Genomic DNA, 16,918 nt, shown 5'->3' with positions numbered 1-16,918 from the left:
CATTTTGATGTATTTCCTTGAAACCATTTTAGCCTGCATATTTTAACATGATGTCATACTACAATTTCACATCTGGCTGCCTTCCCCCCAGACACCATGTAACGGCCCCATAACAGTCCTTCCAGGAAACTCTGCTATCCACCAAACTCCTCCCTAGTTTTGGATGTTTGAGTTATGCTTCATTTTCTCCAGTTTCCAAATAAAGTTTTAATGCCCATATCTTTTTTCATTTTCAAAAATCATCTCCTTAGACCAGATTTCTAAAAGAGGGGTTTCTGGGTCAAAGTGTATGAATATATGTAGGGATGACACATTTGGTCAAACTGCATTTTAAAAAGTTGTACCAATTTCAAGTGCTGCAAACAGAGGAAAAGAATATCAGTGATTGAAATAGATTCATTTCCTATAAGTATTTAAAAATCATTTTCTGTCTTGGCTGCTGTGGCTCAGCTGGTTGGAGTGTCGTCTCACATGCCAAACACTTGCGGGTTCAGTCCCTGGTCAAGGTGCCTACAACCAATGTTTCTCTAACTCTCTCTCCTGCCATCTCTCCCTCCCTTCCTCTCTCTAAAATCAATAGTAAAAACAGTATCCTCAGGTAAGGATTAAAAAACTCGTTTCCAATATATTTTGTCACTTTAACTGGCAAGAAAAAAACACAGCATTTTGGAGTTCAAAGGAACCTCAAATCTAACCCAATGTTCCCCAAATTTAGCTGCACATGAGAATTACCCAAGGAGTCTTAAAAATACGAGTTCCCCTAAGAGAAGTGGTTGTGTTAGGCCTGTAGTGAAAACTGTACAGTGCACCTGGGCAGTGGAGGTTTTGTCATTTTGGAAAACAAGGAAAGCTATGAAAGACCAATGTCATGTGTCAAAAGGACTCAGGACCAAATTGAAGAAGATCCCACTGGCCAAAGACAGGAATCCTAAGAATAACAATTCCAATGGATTAAAGCACATCAAAAACACTAAAATTCATGTGGTTAAAATGATACTAAAAATAATAAAACCTCACTGGTCACTTGGGAGGATGCTAGTGATGTCCCAGCATCAAAATGCTCCTGAAGACTAAAGGCAGCGCTTAGGTTGCCCGACCTTTCCCGTCTGAGCCACACCATGGACAAGCAGATGGGAGCGAAGGGAAGTTTCTCTGTGTTACCTCCACTGATACTTGCAAAGGGAATGAAGAATGGAGGGTGTCTCCACCATTGACCGTAATGAACTGAGGGACACAGGCAACGGTCATCCATGGTTGCCAAGGTCACAAAAAGAAACACAACCAGACATTATGTGCCCCTAATGGAAGGGCACACCACCTCTTATGAAGTGCTCTTGCCAAAGTTTTTGAACCTAAATCAGATCAAACTTCTAGATCAAATTACTGCCTTATAGAAAATAAACATTTTGGGGGCTGGGAGGCACTCAACAAAATCCAGACTATGGGAAAGTCTTCAGGACAAAAAAAACAGTTTCTTCAACAAAAAGATTTAATGGGGAAAAATTAAATTGAGGGACACTGGCCCTGGCTGTTATAGCTCAGTGGATTGAGCGCAGGCCTGTGAAGCAAAGTGTCCTGGGTTCGATTCTCAATCAGGGCGCATGCCTGGGTTGCAGGCCAGGTCCCCAGTAGGGGGCGTGCAAGAGGCAACCACACATTGATGTTTCCCTCTCATTCTCCTTCCCTTCACCTTTCTCTAAAAATAAATATTTTTAAAAATAAAATAAAAATAGAGGGACACCAATCATAATGCAGGATCCTTATATAGATTTCAATTTAAACTTAAAAAAAATCATTTTTATAAGGCAATTGTAAATTTATAAACAATGACTGGATTTTTTATATTAAGGGATCACAATTATTTCTGGTGTGCAATGGTATTGTGGATTTTTAAAAGTCTGTATCTTGTAGAGAAACCTACTGAGATATGTACAATTAAAATAATAAAATGTTGAATTTATACAGATTCAAGTGGCCATGGTGTTTCTTTGAAGCCAGGTGATGTATTCAAGGGGGTTCATTACACTCTTGTGTAATGTTTGAATTTTCCATAATTAAAAGGAATTTCATGCATTTCAGGCCCAAGGCTCCACCCCAGACCTGCTGAACCAGGACCTCAAAGGTGGGGACTTGGAATCTGAGTTCTGACAGTTCTCACGTGAATCTGATGTCGCTGGTCTGTGGACCGGTGTCTGGGAAACAGTGGTTTGACTGACTCACAAGGAAACTGAGGCTCAAAGACAGAACACTTCTTGCTCAAGCACACACACTAGTTTATGGAAGAACCCAAGTTACCTGACTCTGCTATAGGGTCCTCTTCAAAATAGCAGGCAGATGCCTTAGCTCCTGAGTTGATTCCCTTATTGGGCAACATGGTGCTTTGACCCAGTTGAGATGCATTCTTCCAGAAGGTGCCCTGGGGGTCTGGGACCTCTCTCTGAAATCAGTCCCATGGGGTTGCCTGATCCGTGAGGACCTCATTGTCTCTTATGGCAAAGGAGGGGGACTTCTGAGTCACACTTGCACACAAGAACTCAAGCTTAAGACCTCCAATGTTATTTCCAAACTAGATCATACACGGAGATCACAAACCTCCCCCAGCCGCCCCCCAGTATTCGCCACCCAACAAAATCCCCCACAGCCTCAGCCTCTTCTCTGAATGTTCCCAGTACCTCTATGCAGATGGAAACCGGAATTCCCAACGCTGGCAAAGATACAGTGAAACCCTCACTCCCCGACATTAAACAAAGTCTAAAATAGTACATTTTGGAAAGAAAGTTGGCAACATGTATCACAAGAATTTTTAAATGTTTATATTCTTTGACCCAAGAATTCCATCTCTGGGAATAATCCAAAGATTTTTTTAAAAGAATGAAAACAAAAATGCCATACATAATGATGTTCATCAAAGTAAAATTTAAAATAGAAAAAAGTAAAAAAATGCAAGTTTCTAAGAGGGTCTTGGCAAAGTATAGTAAATGATGGTTTGTTGCCAATAAAGTTGTATTTTCTGAAAGTTTGTGACCTGGAAAGCTAGGTCCATAGGTGCCCCCTGCCTGGAATCCAAACCTCCAGCAAGAAGACAAAGGCTGAAGACAACTGAAGCTGTGAGCCTCCCTGGTGGGGACCTGGCCAGACTGCCCACTGCTGGACTCGGGCTCCCTCTGCCCAAGGCTCTCATCTCCTGCCCATTCCCACATCTGGCTTTCCAGCTGTCGGATGAGGTTTCCAGAGTACGTTCAGTGGAACCCGAGCCTTCGGAGATCAGCTACATTTGAAAAATGTGACATGTCTCCTACACAGGGATACATAGTACATATTTGCAGTTCTGAGAAGACTGCTGTGAAGAAGCCTTTGTAGCCTCAGTTCCATTTACTTGACCACATCTTTTTCCAACACCTACAGTGCAGTAGGTAGTTGAGCAGTGGGTGGTACTAAAGGTAGGAAAGGATGCTTTGTCGTCTACACCAGGGGCCCCCAACCCCCTGCTAGGTCCCTGACCCCTCAGGAACCTGGCCGCACAGCAGGAGGTGAGCTGCTGCCCAGTCAGGGAAGTTTCATCTGTATTTACAGCTGCTCCCCACCGCTCCCATTGCCACCTGAGCTCCGCCCTGTCAGATCAGGGCTGCATTCAATTCTCACAGGAGAGTGAACCCTACTGTGAACTATGCATGTGAGGGATCTGGGTTGCGTGCTTCTTGTCAAAATCTAATGTCTGGTGATCGGAGGTGGAGCCGAGGTGGTGATGCTGGTGCTGGGGAGCGGCTGCACATACAGACCATCGTTAGCAGAGACGTGTGACTGCAGAGACCATAGTAAGTCAATTGCTCAAAGACTCGTATCGAAACTCTATCAGTGACAAGTAACGAGCTGCATCTGGTGGCAGGCTTTAAGCCCGAATCTGACACTTGAGTCCACATGTGGCCCACCCATTATTCTACTTACCACTTCTGTCCATGCCAGACTGCACTTGCCTGTCAGTTTTGGTTAAGTTCACATGCTTACCCTAAAATGTGGTGAGTTGTGTAACTATTTCATTATATGTTACAATGTAATAATAAAGTACACAATAAATGCAATGTGCTTTAATCATCCCAAAACCACCCACCCCTCAACCCCAGACCCTGGAGAAATTGTCTTCCACAAAACTTGTCCCTGGTGCTGAAAAGGTTGGGGACCGCTGGTCTAGTTTCTAATTCCCTCACATACCAGTCTAAGAGCAACAAAGGTGCTATGTCCTACTGTTTAGATTAGGAGTCAGAGTAAAATTAATTTTAGGATGAACTAAATTTAGCCACTGCAGAGCCTGGGTGCTGGGTGGGGGGACCACTAGCTACAAAGATGCGAGGCTGAATTACTGAGTTCCCCAAAAAGTTCACTTAGTTTTTTCTGTAGGATGGCTCCAGTAGTGCTTAGTTGTCTTTTAACTTCGTTCAAAACAATTCTGTTAAATTGTATTGTGACAGCTGTCCTATTCAGGGTACACTTAAAAACAGCAAAATTAGTGAACTTTTGCGCAGCCATTTTAATATTAAAGATAGAAGATATGCAACATTTTGCCACATTATGCTTTATTACTTCAAGAAAGGTAAAAATGCAACTGAAAAAAAATATTTGTGCGGTGTATGGAGAAGGTGCTGTGACTGATCGAATGTGTCAAAAGTGGTTTAGAGATTTCTTGTACTATTAACATTTTGACCAAATAATTCTTTGCTGTGGGGCTGTCTTATGCATTGGGAGATGTTTAGGAGCACCCCTGGCCTCTACCCACTGGAAGCCAACAGCAGGAGATAAATAACATACTCAAAATCTCCAAATCAGTAAAGTTATTGATAGAAATGTAAAACATGTTATTTTATAAAAAAACTACATGGACTTCTTGGCCAACCCCAGTATTTATCAGGAAGCTGCTGTGCGCCCAGGTCAGTGCCACTCACTCACATGATCCTGTGTAGTCTTCACAGCCACCTTCCCAACCGGCTCCCTGCTCCTCCTCCAGGCCTCTCCCCCATGCTGACACAGGGGCCAGAGAGATCTGCAAGTAACCCACTTCTTGCTTAAAACCTTTAAGTCCTGCTAGCCTCTCATGCCAACCTTTCCCCTCCTCACTGGACTATAGCTACAATGACCGTTTTCCATTCCTCAGCACACCACTGTTCCCCCTAAATGTCCATTGCTGAGGTTCCCTCAGCCTGCAGCACCCAGTGCCCTGTAGCTAGCACCACCCATTCATTACCCAGGTCTCAGTTCACACTGCACCTCCAGGAGGCCGTCTGACCACCCTATCTAAAAAGGTAATCCTCGCCCACTTAGTCTTTTTTTCCCCACTGCATTTTACCATCTGAAATAATCTCACTTGATTTTGTCTGGCTCCTCCCTTTAGCATGCACACTTCATGACCAAGGACTAACCAGACTGTCCAGTTCATCATCACACATTCGCAGCATCCACAACAGTCTGGTGCATAGCAGACAGCTTGATGAACCCTGGAAAGTGGGATGGCACACTCCTGCTGCAGATGGCGAAATGGACTCAGAGTGCCTCTGGTTAAGCAACTTGACCGAGGCCACACCTGGGAAGTGACTGGAACCTGTGCTTGGAAGGCTGAAGGGAGTCCCTGGATCTTTGGAGTCCAGGTATCATTTTGATCAGCTGGCCGAGTCATGTTGGGCCACAAAATACCAAGGGTTAGGATTTCAAGGAGGCACTCAGCTTCCATGAACTTTCCCCCTTTCAAGCCTTGTGGGAGCTAATCCAGATTTATTAAATAGGATCATGGTCAGAAATTTGTCTTTAGAAATCACATTCCACCCAAAATATCCCTGAGGTCTGACAGCTACCCATTCATACATGAGATTATGGAAGTGATAACAGCTAATATTTCTCAGCCTGCTTGCCCTAGTCTCTTTTCTTCGTGCACTGGGGGCAATGTTTTGGCTAAAGTAATCAGCACAAATTAATCAAAGAGAAACATCATTTTAGCCAAGATTAAACAGTTTATTTATCAAATTTACCTTGTCTGCAACAGTCTGCAAGGAAAGAACTAAAAGCTTCAGAGAAAATGGGGAAAGAAAAAAGCATGATGAAACCTGAAGCGGTAAGGAGGCAAGACAAGTCCTCCTTTTTCTCTGAAGTATGTTATCTCCTCCTCCATTTGCATCAAAAGGGTCTGCTGCACCAGAAGAACCACCTTCCACACAGACATTAAGGTGCTCTGCAAGGTCCTCCAGGATCCCCAGTGAGTGCATGTAAGCACACATCAAGGTAAAATGACAGAGGCCAAAGTTTAGAATAAAGAGGGACAGGAATTAGCATACTCAAGTACTTGAAGGCTCCCCCACCCCACACCGCCATCATCCAAGGGATACAAGGACATAAGAGGTACAAGGAAAGCTTTGAGGTGGCGATCTGCGTAGCTATGTGGTCTGAATCCCACTGCAACAGGCTATGGCACTTGAAGAGAATCCCGACTCTACTAGGAGGGTGGGACCAGTCGTAATTGTGAATGATTAACATAAGCTGTTCTAGAGATATGCTGAGCAGATATCTAGATAGTTGAAGTCTCCAACTTATCACATTATAAACTGAAACACACAGTAGGCAGAGTGGTTCTTTATCTGAGCACCAAACCCCTCTCATTCTTCATACATTGTCAGATGGGTTTTATTACATAATAAACAAAATGAAGATCACACTGTTTCAGTACAAAATACATGCAAATAAAAAATCATCGGAGATTTTGACAAGTTTGTGTCAGTGAGAACAAGTAAAACTATCATTTCCTCTTCAAAATTTTCTCTAACATGTGCCTGCCATTTAAGTAAAATTAATCATGCTTTTAAGGCAATCAGTTCAGAATTAAACTGGTATCTTGAGAAGTACTTGAGTGAGATTTCTGCTTGTCATTCTCCCATATGTACAGTGCTTGGTACAGAGCTGGACACGCTGCAGATTGTTCTGGGGAGAAAACATTCTTAAAACAGAACACATCAGAAGTCAAGGATAAGCATCCTAGGAAACACGCAGGGTACACACACAGGTGTTCTTGAAACTTAGAGTTAAAATTCACGTTAGCTAAATGTTGTGATTGGAGAATATAAAGATAAAAAGTCTACTTACAACACCTTTTAGTTTTGATAGCTTACTATATTCCATGACAGAGGCTTACATTAGGCCCAGATCGTTTAATTTCCCAGAAGTAAATGAAGAATTTGACAAATCCTTTATTAAAATGTTAGCACGGCCAAAAACCATCTGAAAAGCACTTTCCTAAATGCTTTTAATAAACTGCTCACCCCAGTAGCAACTGAACTGCAATAAAACAAAATATGCTGAAGAAAACTCATCTAATGCACTTCACATAATAGAACTGCTCAGCTGCTCAGACAGTGCCGGGGTACAGAGTGCTGCTGCTTTTCCATTTCAGTGTTTCAGCTAGATGGAAGACCAAGTAATGATTTTAATCAAACTTTTGTTCTTCCAAATTCATGTTTGTGCAGTTTCCAGAGCTTCACAAATGTCCTGAGGACATTACTGCAAAGCTATTATTTCTGAGAATTTAAAGTGTCGTTTCCTTTTCAAATTCTATAGTTTTAGCTTTCTCTTTTATGGTATGGTCCTTATTTCTGTGTCATCTGAAAATAAAAATTTTAACTTGCAAAATACCCACACTGTAAGTTCAATTACACATTATAAACCTTCTTTTTAGTCTCCTCTCAGGATACTATTCTGTCCATTCATTTTGTGAAAACTGTACATTGCTACTCAGCTCTGACAATTGGTATAGATTTTTCTTTTTTGACTTTGGACTTGGACAAAAAAATCCCATGCAGCGTATTTCATACTATTCTCCAGGCTCTTTCCACATATATCCTACTTAAACTATTTACATGAAGATTTTCTTTTATGGGCCCCCTTTTAGGAACTTTGGTTTATGCAATTCTACAATAATAAATGACAATAGAACATCTTTAAATATTCACTTGATAAAAATGTTTTTCTCAAAGAGTTAAATGTCTACAAGAGTAGGCCAGCAGATTATAAAATGTTCTTCAGTGTGCAATAAACTGGAATATTCCCAAATGTAAGTTTCCAAAATCTGTTAACTACAAACTGAGTACAAGAAAGTATCTTTAAAGGTACCAATGCTGTGGAATTGTAATATTACTCTATTTTAGAAGATGTTCCCATCATTAGTTTTCAGAAATACTGAATGCTTATGAACTTTAACTTCTACTGCATGACAGCCGCGTGCCAGTTATTTCTAAGTGATTTTGTCCCTACAATAAACACACAAGGTTATCACCCCATTTTATATGTGAGAAAATAAGATTCTAAAAGATCACACAGTGAGGAAGATGAGCTGGTATTCAAGTCCAAATATGACTCCATAGCAAAATGAGTATCTAGCTAATCCAAACACTGAGTTTACCAAATGCCAAAACATTAGTTCCCTTTTCATCAGGCAATAAATAAAACTAACAAAGCATTTGTGTATGGTCATTAACAGTAATATAGTACAATTTCAAAATCATAGTTTGCTTTGAAAATATATTTTGAACTCCATGCTATGAAGTGTTGAAAATTACATCATACATAACCATTCAAGAGAACACAGCATAAAAAGTGATAAAAATGGTAAAGAAAGTGCTGTAGAGTAATTGGCATATACACTTTGTCTTCTTTTGAAGGTTTTACTCAGAACAGAAAACACCTATGTGCCATTTGGGACAAACCCTTTCTCGAGTCCTGTAAGGACTTACAGAAACTCACTGAAATAGAGGACAGACTGACAGTGACCAGAGGGTAGAGAAGAGGGAATTTCAGGGAAGAATGGGTAGGGTTTACAGGAACAAACTTAAAGGACACATGGACAAAAACTAGGGGGAGGGTGGTAATGGGAGGGAAGTGGGGAGGGCTGGGTGGGCTGGAATGGAAGTAAAAAGGAGAAAACTGTACTTGAACAAAGATTAAAATAAAAAAAATTTTTTTTTTAAAAAGTAGGCTCTAAGAAAGAACCAGTACGCATGCCACCACGCAGAGGAGCCTCGAGGACATCACGCTAAGTAAACTGCACCAGTCACGAAAGACACCATGTAATGCCACTTACTCGAGGTATCTGGGACAGCCAAATGCACAGAAAGCAAGATGGAGGTTGCCAGCCGGGGGTGGGAAGAAGAGAGAAAAGGGAAATTTAATAGGCGAAGACCCCATTTTGCGAGCTGAAACACTACGGGGACTGGCTGCACAACGGGAATGCACTCGGCACTGCTAACTGTACACCTAAAAGTGGTTATGGTGGCAAATGTGGTTATGAGTATTTTACCACAATTAAAAACAACAATTTAAAGGAAAAATGAGTTATTTTTAAGATAATGATGCTGTCATTATGCTTTAAAAACAAAACATTTAAATACATACTAATATCTTGACATTTGCAGGTTGATGGTCATTAATTCTGCTATTGTATATATTTGAAATTTTCCTCAATGAAATAAAATATAACAAAGTAACTTTAAAAAAGGGGGAACCAATAAGGAAACAAAATTTCCCAGTCAAGAAAATAAGCTATCATAAAAATATTTTATTATAGTTTGAACATGTAAAATGTAATAGCATTTTAGCGACAACTGATAAAGGTAACACACCACCTATTTCACTTGGAAGAAAGCTGCCGAACACGGGACCCGGTTTTCTGGGCTTGCATTAGGAAACTATATGGAGAAAATTATGTAAGCGTCTAAAGTTTGCTACGAAAACAGAGTATTTTTATTCAAGTAACCAAAAGTCAAAACAAAAACAACAAAAGGCAAGTTCTACAACCTTCACCTGTAACTGCACGGTCTCCGTGCAGAAAAACTATGACATGACGACACTCTGAAAAGCAGGCCCACAGTCAGCTGGGTCCTCACACCAAGAGTAACTACATTATAAGGTCAACTCACCCCCAAAATTGTCTTCCTGTAGAATATTTCAGCTGAGCCAATTTCAACAATATTCTCATTTCCAAAAAACTGTCTTTCCTGATATTTAAAATCACCAAAGATAAAATGTACAACAGCTTGTTGAAGTAAAAAGAGAAATCACAGGTACTGCAAACATAATTTACAGATCTACAACACTAAATAAATAACCAATTACACACAGAATCCAGGTACACAAAGCTCCCTGAGGCAGCACTGTGTGACCTGGGGCTGGCTCACCAGTGGGCAGGGCTCACTCTGAGCAGTTGCACTTCCCCCGGAGGTCTGCATTTGTATATTATCTAAGTCCTGGGACATTGATAACAAAAATAAGGAAAAGCCAAAGGATGATGAATTAAACACTCCCTAAACCCTATTGTAAAACACGCATATGAAGTAAGAGTAAACCAAGCTCTGCGTTTTTTAGTTACCCGTCCTTTAAACTTATACTAGTGCTTTCATTAGTACCTACAGTGAATTTCCTGTAATTAGCTTTCCCATTAAAATAGAAGAGGAAAACAAAGGAAAAAAACTTATTTCTTAAATGTACAGTCTTAGAAAAGTGGTACTATTTCTTTTTAAAAACAATTTTCTCTGCTAAAAAAAAATCATACTGTTGTGGTCATCTGAGACTAGGTTAAGTCGTTTTGGCAAACAGATTAATTTGCTCTCATTTTTAATAATCAAAATGATAAACTATATTACCACGCCATATAATTTTTCGGAACTTATACCACCATGGAGGCAAATGTGTGTAGAATATTTTCAATAAACCTAAATCAGATCACAACTGAAATATCTTAAAATATATTTTCAAGTGCTCAAGAATATTCAAGATTGGGGGGAAAATACAAGAATTTCTTCCTTCTGAGATTCTTTAATTAGGATAAAAGACTCAGGGTAAGCCCACAGGAATGGTCTGCAATAAGAAAAATTAGGTCAGTGTATAATAACTTCTGCAAACTTTAGCTTAAAAGCCAAAAACATTCTGAGCCAAATAAAAGCCTTCTCCAGGGCCAGAGATCTTTGTCCCATTCTTTAATCTCTAAGTTCTCAACACGCTTGAGTTCCAAAATGTTCATACACTTACTAACAGTAATAAGTAAATATGTCAAAAAAAGAAAATTCCCAAACATGATTCTTTCAATCATAGGTCCTTCTTTGGCAAGAAACAGACCACCATTTACTTACATTTTCTCTTGCCTGTAGAAGAGAGGGAGATTAAATAGTAATTAACTTGATAAGGAATCCCTGTTTGTAAATGTTAGGTTAGAGGGTAGAGGGTTCACACCATGCTTTTTATAAGAGCCCTAGACAACAGAGGATTTCCTCACATGTAGCTATGGCAGAAGACAGTGACTGTCCACCACTGAGCCAGAACAAGGCATTTCCTGCAAAGAGAAGGACCTGCCTATGAACAGATTAGTCAACCTGTAGAAATTCTGCCATCCAATTAAGAGTTTTTTAGATAGGAAACATGAATAATATGCTATTATAAAAATATGGTAGAATATTTCCCATGAAAATGTCATAGAATCCATGGAGAATTAAACAGGCTTACTTTAGACATTTTCTCATTAAGTAAAATTGAAAATAACCTATCTAACAATATTACTTGCAATTCCAGAAAAAAACAACAACAACAATGCAACCTAATACACACATTAACAAACTTCAGAGAATATATATTCTATCACCCTAAGCAATTCCCACCACCCACCCAAAAGGAAGCTGGTGTTACCTACTGTGAGTAAACAATGCTCACTGTCTCTGGATCCACATCAAAAGAACTGCTAAATCCCATCGCAGTAGAAAAAAATGCTACAAATAAGCACCTGAAATTGACCTAATAATTTCTACTCACTCCTACTTCTCTGTGATATTTTTTAAGAGAGAAAGAAGCAAGTATTCCTTGCAACTTGACTGGCAAAAATCTTTACCTAATTTCGAAGGCTATACTAGATACCAGAGTTATGGAATGCCCAAATCAGCAGCAACTCAAATATTATTATTTTTCCAAAGAAAGGTAATTATATAGAACTCCATCCTTCCAGGCAATAAACTGAGAATAAAACCAAGTAACTTTAAAAATGGCTATATTTGTAGACTTTAAAAACTAGCACCAAATGTTTACGTTTATTCTGAGCAACATTTAGAAATTAACATTTCCTAACAATATGGACAAACAAGAGAGTGAATAATAACAATAATCTCCAAACAACACTGCATGTTCATAACCACTAAAATAATCTGATGGGCTCACTTCTAAAGCTATTGTAGGTTTGCCCAGTTTGGAAATGGCAGGCCTCACTGCTGAGCTAATACACCTAACTCCCCCAAAATGTGTACAGCTTATTTTATTTTGTGACTAGGCAAACAACTTGAAAAGATGTTTTTAAAAAGCAAACTAACACAAAACTACCTACTAATGGAATAGTTTTCTACACTTTCTTTCAAGGGGAATACAACACCACCAAACCATAGTATGAAGTACCTAAAAGAGAAACAAGGGCAGATTCAAAAAGAGCAGCATCAGTTCAAGTCTACACAGCCCTTTAATCCATTACATTTATAGCAATATTGTGACTGACATCATACAATGATTCTTATTTCTTCCGCAGACTGCAACCATTTTTTCCAATTGCGCAACAGATTTTAACTCTGCAAATGTTTAAATCAGCTTCTGCACCTTGAATTTACAAACCACTGGATAGTAAGTTTCCTAACTGTTTCATTTTTAAATTGTAATTAAAGCTAAAATTAAATCTAAAAAAAAAAAAAAACCAAACTAAACAAACCCCCCCCCAAAGGTTCTTTAAACAGAACCTTGTAGCATACACAAGCAGCAGGGTTTGAAGACAGCCTACAGAGGGCTACTGGAGACAACTATCAAACAACAACTTCTGTAGCTAAGCCTTGTTAGAAAACTTCTCTTATAAATAAACTTCTTTCATGATCAATGAAAAATCAAAAGATGGAGACTTAATCTTCCCTGAATAATAAGTACTTGCTCAGGACACAGGTTGAGTGTACTGAAATTATACTGCTTCTTTGAAAAAAGAAAAAATATTTTAGGTAGCCATTTCATTAACAAAAGGCCATGCCACATTCACCTCATCTTTTGATCTCTGGGTACTATAGTATGACTCAAGAGAACCTTAGCAAAGAAATTGGTTGGAGAACCTACCAAATAAAAGTCTCAGGTCCCCTAATTTTTATAGTCATTTTAGTAAAAATAAAACTTGAGCTTCTTGAACAATGGTGCTTGTAAAGTGCATTAGGTACAGAAACACAACACAAGCGCTAAACTCAGTAAGACTTTAAGGGACTTGATGTCACCAACAGGGCAAAAAAACAACATTATGGTTTTCTCTTCAGATTTTATTTGAAATCTAATCCAAATTGTCAAAGCTACAAAATGGGGGAAGACATCTGTATTAGTTTTGCTAAGTCACAGCATCCTAAAACAAAATACTACTACTGCCAGCAGATCCATTGTACACATTTCTGATGAAATTCATCACAATAAAAATTTCATCTTGAAAACAGCCACAACGAAAGTAATTTACACAATATAAAACAATGACAGGTCTACAGATGCAGTTACTCATGAGTGTACACATGCGTTCACAGACAAATGAACAAAAACCCCAGGAATGCTCTTTCATTTAAAAAAAACAAAAAAAAACAAAAACAAAAACAAAAAAAAAAAACCAGACCGTTCAGGCACAAAACAAAATCGCATTTCCAATAAGTGACAGCATCTTAAAGTTTTATGTCAGTGTTTGTTTTTCTTTGACTTTTTATGAGACCTGTGTGGAGATCGGGACTGGGATCTGGATTTCTTCCCTGATTTTTTAGGGGATCTAGACCGTGATCGCCTAGACCTTTTAGGTGTCCTTGAACCAGATGGTGATCTGAGGAAACAAACAAAAACAATTTATCACAGTACTCCTGTGATTCAAACGGACTTGTTAAGTTCTCTACAATGAGCTTTAATGACAAACGTCAGTCAGATACAAAAGGCTGTCAACCTCCCAGATTTATATTTTGCCCATTCAGTGCACACCCACTCTCTCTCACACATATTTTGTACAGACTGCTGAGCCTTACCATACTGCTCTACTGAATCAAAATCTCAAGGTGGGGATTGGGGACTTGCAGTTTTAACAATTTCCCCAAGTTACTGATACACCCCAAGCTTGAACCTCTAAATCCACAAGATAAAAGTTCAAAATGGCATCTAATACCTTTCACAAAATTTTAAACACAAGATAGCTTTGTAGCCTATCTTTTTGAGGGAAAAGGCTCCAACTATTACAGTATCACTCAAGGAAACCACTGAGACAGCATCATTTTGTGAGCGCTGTTCATGAAGACAGCCGAAACAAATAAATGCATTTATATGTATACATATACACATGTACTTATCTTTTTTATAAAGATTTTAGTAAAATGCTTACAATAATGAAGTTTTAGCTCTCAAGAAAATAACACCGGATAAATAAAACATTTCTGAACCACTTTTCTGGAACTCAAAGACAAAACATACACTAACTTATACACTGAAATGGTATTTATTTTCATAAGTGTCTACCCAAGAACATGCTATTAAGATTGCAGGAGGAATAGGAGATGCATTTTTCTTTCAGCCTTGACAAAAATCAAAGAATATTCTCTAGAAACTAAAGAAGAACACAATGAAAAGTGAAGTAGCTATCCCTATTTCAAAGGAAACACTGGAAACTCTTCCTGGTCTTTACTTGTTGGAAGCCTTCTTGTGCTTCAGTCACGAGATGTATATGGGGAGGTAGGTAGGCGTACTCTAAAATGAAAGTATCTCTCTTTGGTTTTCTGAAATCCTTTAAAAAAATGGCTACCAACCAAATTATTTTCAAAAGCTGGTGGAGTGACAAGGAAATTGGTGTTTGAAATACTGCAAAAAATGACTTGCATTTACCTTTTGGCCTTTTTGCTAACATCTCTAGGAGAGTCTTTGTGAGATGACCTGGACCGTGAGCTCTCCTTATGAGATCTTTCTGAACGCTCGGACCGCTCCGACTTTGGTGACGGGGACTTCACTCGTCTACCACTGCTACTGCGGGATGGGCTAGGGGACGTACTGTGTCGCCTTTTCCTATGGAACAAAGCCCCCAGAACAGTCCATAGTGAGCAAAGGATCAGATAGTCAATTTCTTTCTAGTAGATTAGCTCTTAACTCCTACTAGTTTACACTAGTTTCATTTCACTGACCTTAGTGATGCTATCTTCCAACAGCATTCTAAGCCCTTTTATACCAAGAACCAATTAAGTCTTAAAGACAGACTGATCAAGACAAAACACTGAATTCAACTAAATTGGATTTTCTTTTGCTATGAGAAAGATTACGGAGACACTGGACAAAATTTCATTAAGGTCTCTAATCAGTTAGGTTTTTCAATACTAAACTTTTACTGCAAATTGTGTAAAAAAAATGGGGCACCATGTTGGCAGGTTACTCTTAAATGGTTTGGGAAAGGAGGAAGGAAAAAAGAAAATTGGGCAAAAGTAGAAATATCTAACATTTGGGGAACATGGATGAGGGATATCTGGAAATTCTTTACACTATTCATGCAACTTTTCTGTAAATCTGAAATTATATCAAAGTAATGACAAAAAAGTAATAGATTTACTATTTAATCAGTAACTATGCTATCCGTAACTATGTGTAGAGCAACTAAGCCAGAATTTTATTTGCATTCATTTGTTTTTTCTTAGCAAAAAAGTTAACTGTTAACTGAAGCAATTTTCACTAATAAATCAGACATTTAGGGACTATAAAAGTAAAAATAAAAACTAAAAGAGAAGTAATTCTTATTAGAATGAAGACAAAGTGAGGGGCAAGTTCTCAGAGTCTATGCACACAATCTCCTTTCAAGTTAGGACTAGGAGACTCAAATTTAGAGGTAGCAAACTCAGCACAGAAGGAATGCTCACACTGGAAGCACAAGAAAGGTGCAGCAAGCTGTTTAGTAATTTAAGCCTTATGTTTGATACCTAATATGGTAACTGAACTCTTAGTTAAGGTACACTATAACCCATGTAAGGGGATAAAAGGATGATATTCCAGTTAACTAAGCCAAGTGCCAACTAACTGTCCCATTTCTCAGCTATTCTGCCTCCTGTAAGTAGGAGCCAAACACGTTGATCATGAAAAAATATTTTTCTAGTTTGCTAGAATCGGTGATGAAAATATTACAAAATGGAACATCATTCTAAATCCTAAAACCAGTATAGGTACTAAATGAGAAATGTCATACCTTTCTTTCCTTGTTGGAGTACATTCATCTTTTTCCTTCTTGTCTTTGGAGCGAGATTCCAATTTTTCTTTATCCTTCTTATCTCTTTCTCGTTCTCTTTCTAATTCCTTCTCTTTCTCCTGTTTTTTTTTTTTTTTTTAAAGAATACTTAGTCATTAAAAAATACCAGTCTGGTTGATCTCATTTACGTAATATTTTATCTTCTATTATACTTAACTAATTTTAAATTACTACTGAATGTACAATACCATTTTTAAAAATATTTCCTACTCTTTCAGAAATAGTCATCTCTTCTACTTACCCTGCATATTAACAGTGATACCAGAGACAGCTGCTAAATATTTACCAAGTGCTTACCATAGGCCAGGCAATTACTAAAAAACTTTCCATGTACCATTTCATATATTCCTTTCAAAACACCCATAGGAACAGTACTTTCATGCTAATTCTAGAGATGAAAATTGAGACTCAGAAAGGTTAAGTACCATGCCCATGGTCACACACAATGAAGTTGGATTAGAGTTCAAGCTCTAGAGCTCAGGGTCATAACTTCTACCTGTACAGTGCTGTTCCTCCTACGAAGAAATTGGAAAAAAAACTAACAATACATTGACCTTGCCATCTCAGACTCCAATAAAACAGCAGCACTGCTAATTG

General features: G+C 38.7%; 1 protein-coding gene across 4 annotated transcripts in view; it reads right to left on the bottom strand.

Moving 5' to 3' along the window:
- Positions 1-12,497: 12,497 nt before the first annotated feature.
- Positions 12,498-16,918, bottom strand: part of LOC114490857 (U2 snRNP associated SURP domain containing) — a 45,814-nt gene continuing 41,393 nt past the window's right edge. The window contains exons 26-28 of one of the 4 annotated variants that reach the window (XM_028504936.2): positions 16,262-16,380; positions 14,923-15,099; positions 12,498-13,879 (exon numbers count right to left, since the gene is read on the bottom strand). In XM_028504936.2, the coding sequence (XP_028360737.1) occupies positions 13,741-13,879; positions 14,923-15,099; positions 16,262-16,380 (435 nt within the window). In that variant the 3' untranslated portion in view covers positions 12,498-13,740. The remainder of the gene's footprint in view (positions 13,880-14,922; positions 15,100-16,261; positions 16,381-16,918) is intronic. The other 3 variants (XM_028504935.2, XM_036017877.1, XM_036017876.1) reach the window with 3 other exon arrangements.

This window comes from Phyllostomus discolor, chromosome 2, assembly GCF_004126475.2.
Source record: "Phyllostomus discolor isolate MPI-MPIP mPhyDis1 chromosome 2, mPhyDis1.pri.v3, whole genome shotgun sequence".
Classification (NCBI taxonomy): Eukaryota; Metazoa; Chordata; class Mammalia; order Chiroptera; family Phyllostomidae; genus Phyllostomus; species Phyllostomus discolor.
Note: the sequence above shows the minus strand (reverse complement) of the source record. Positions and strands in the feature narration are given on the sequence as shown.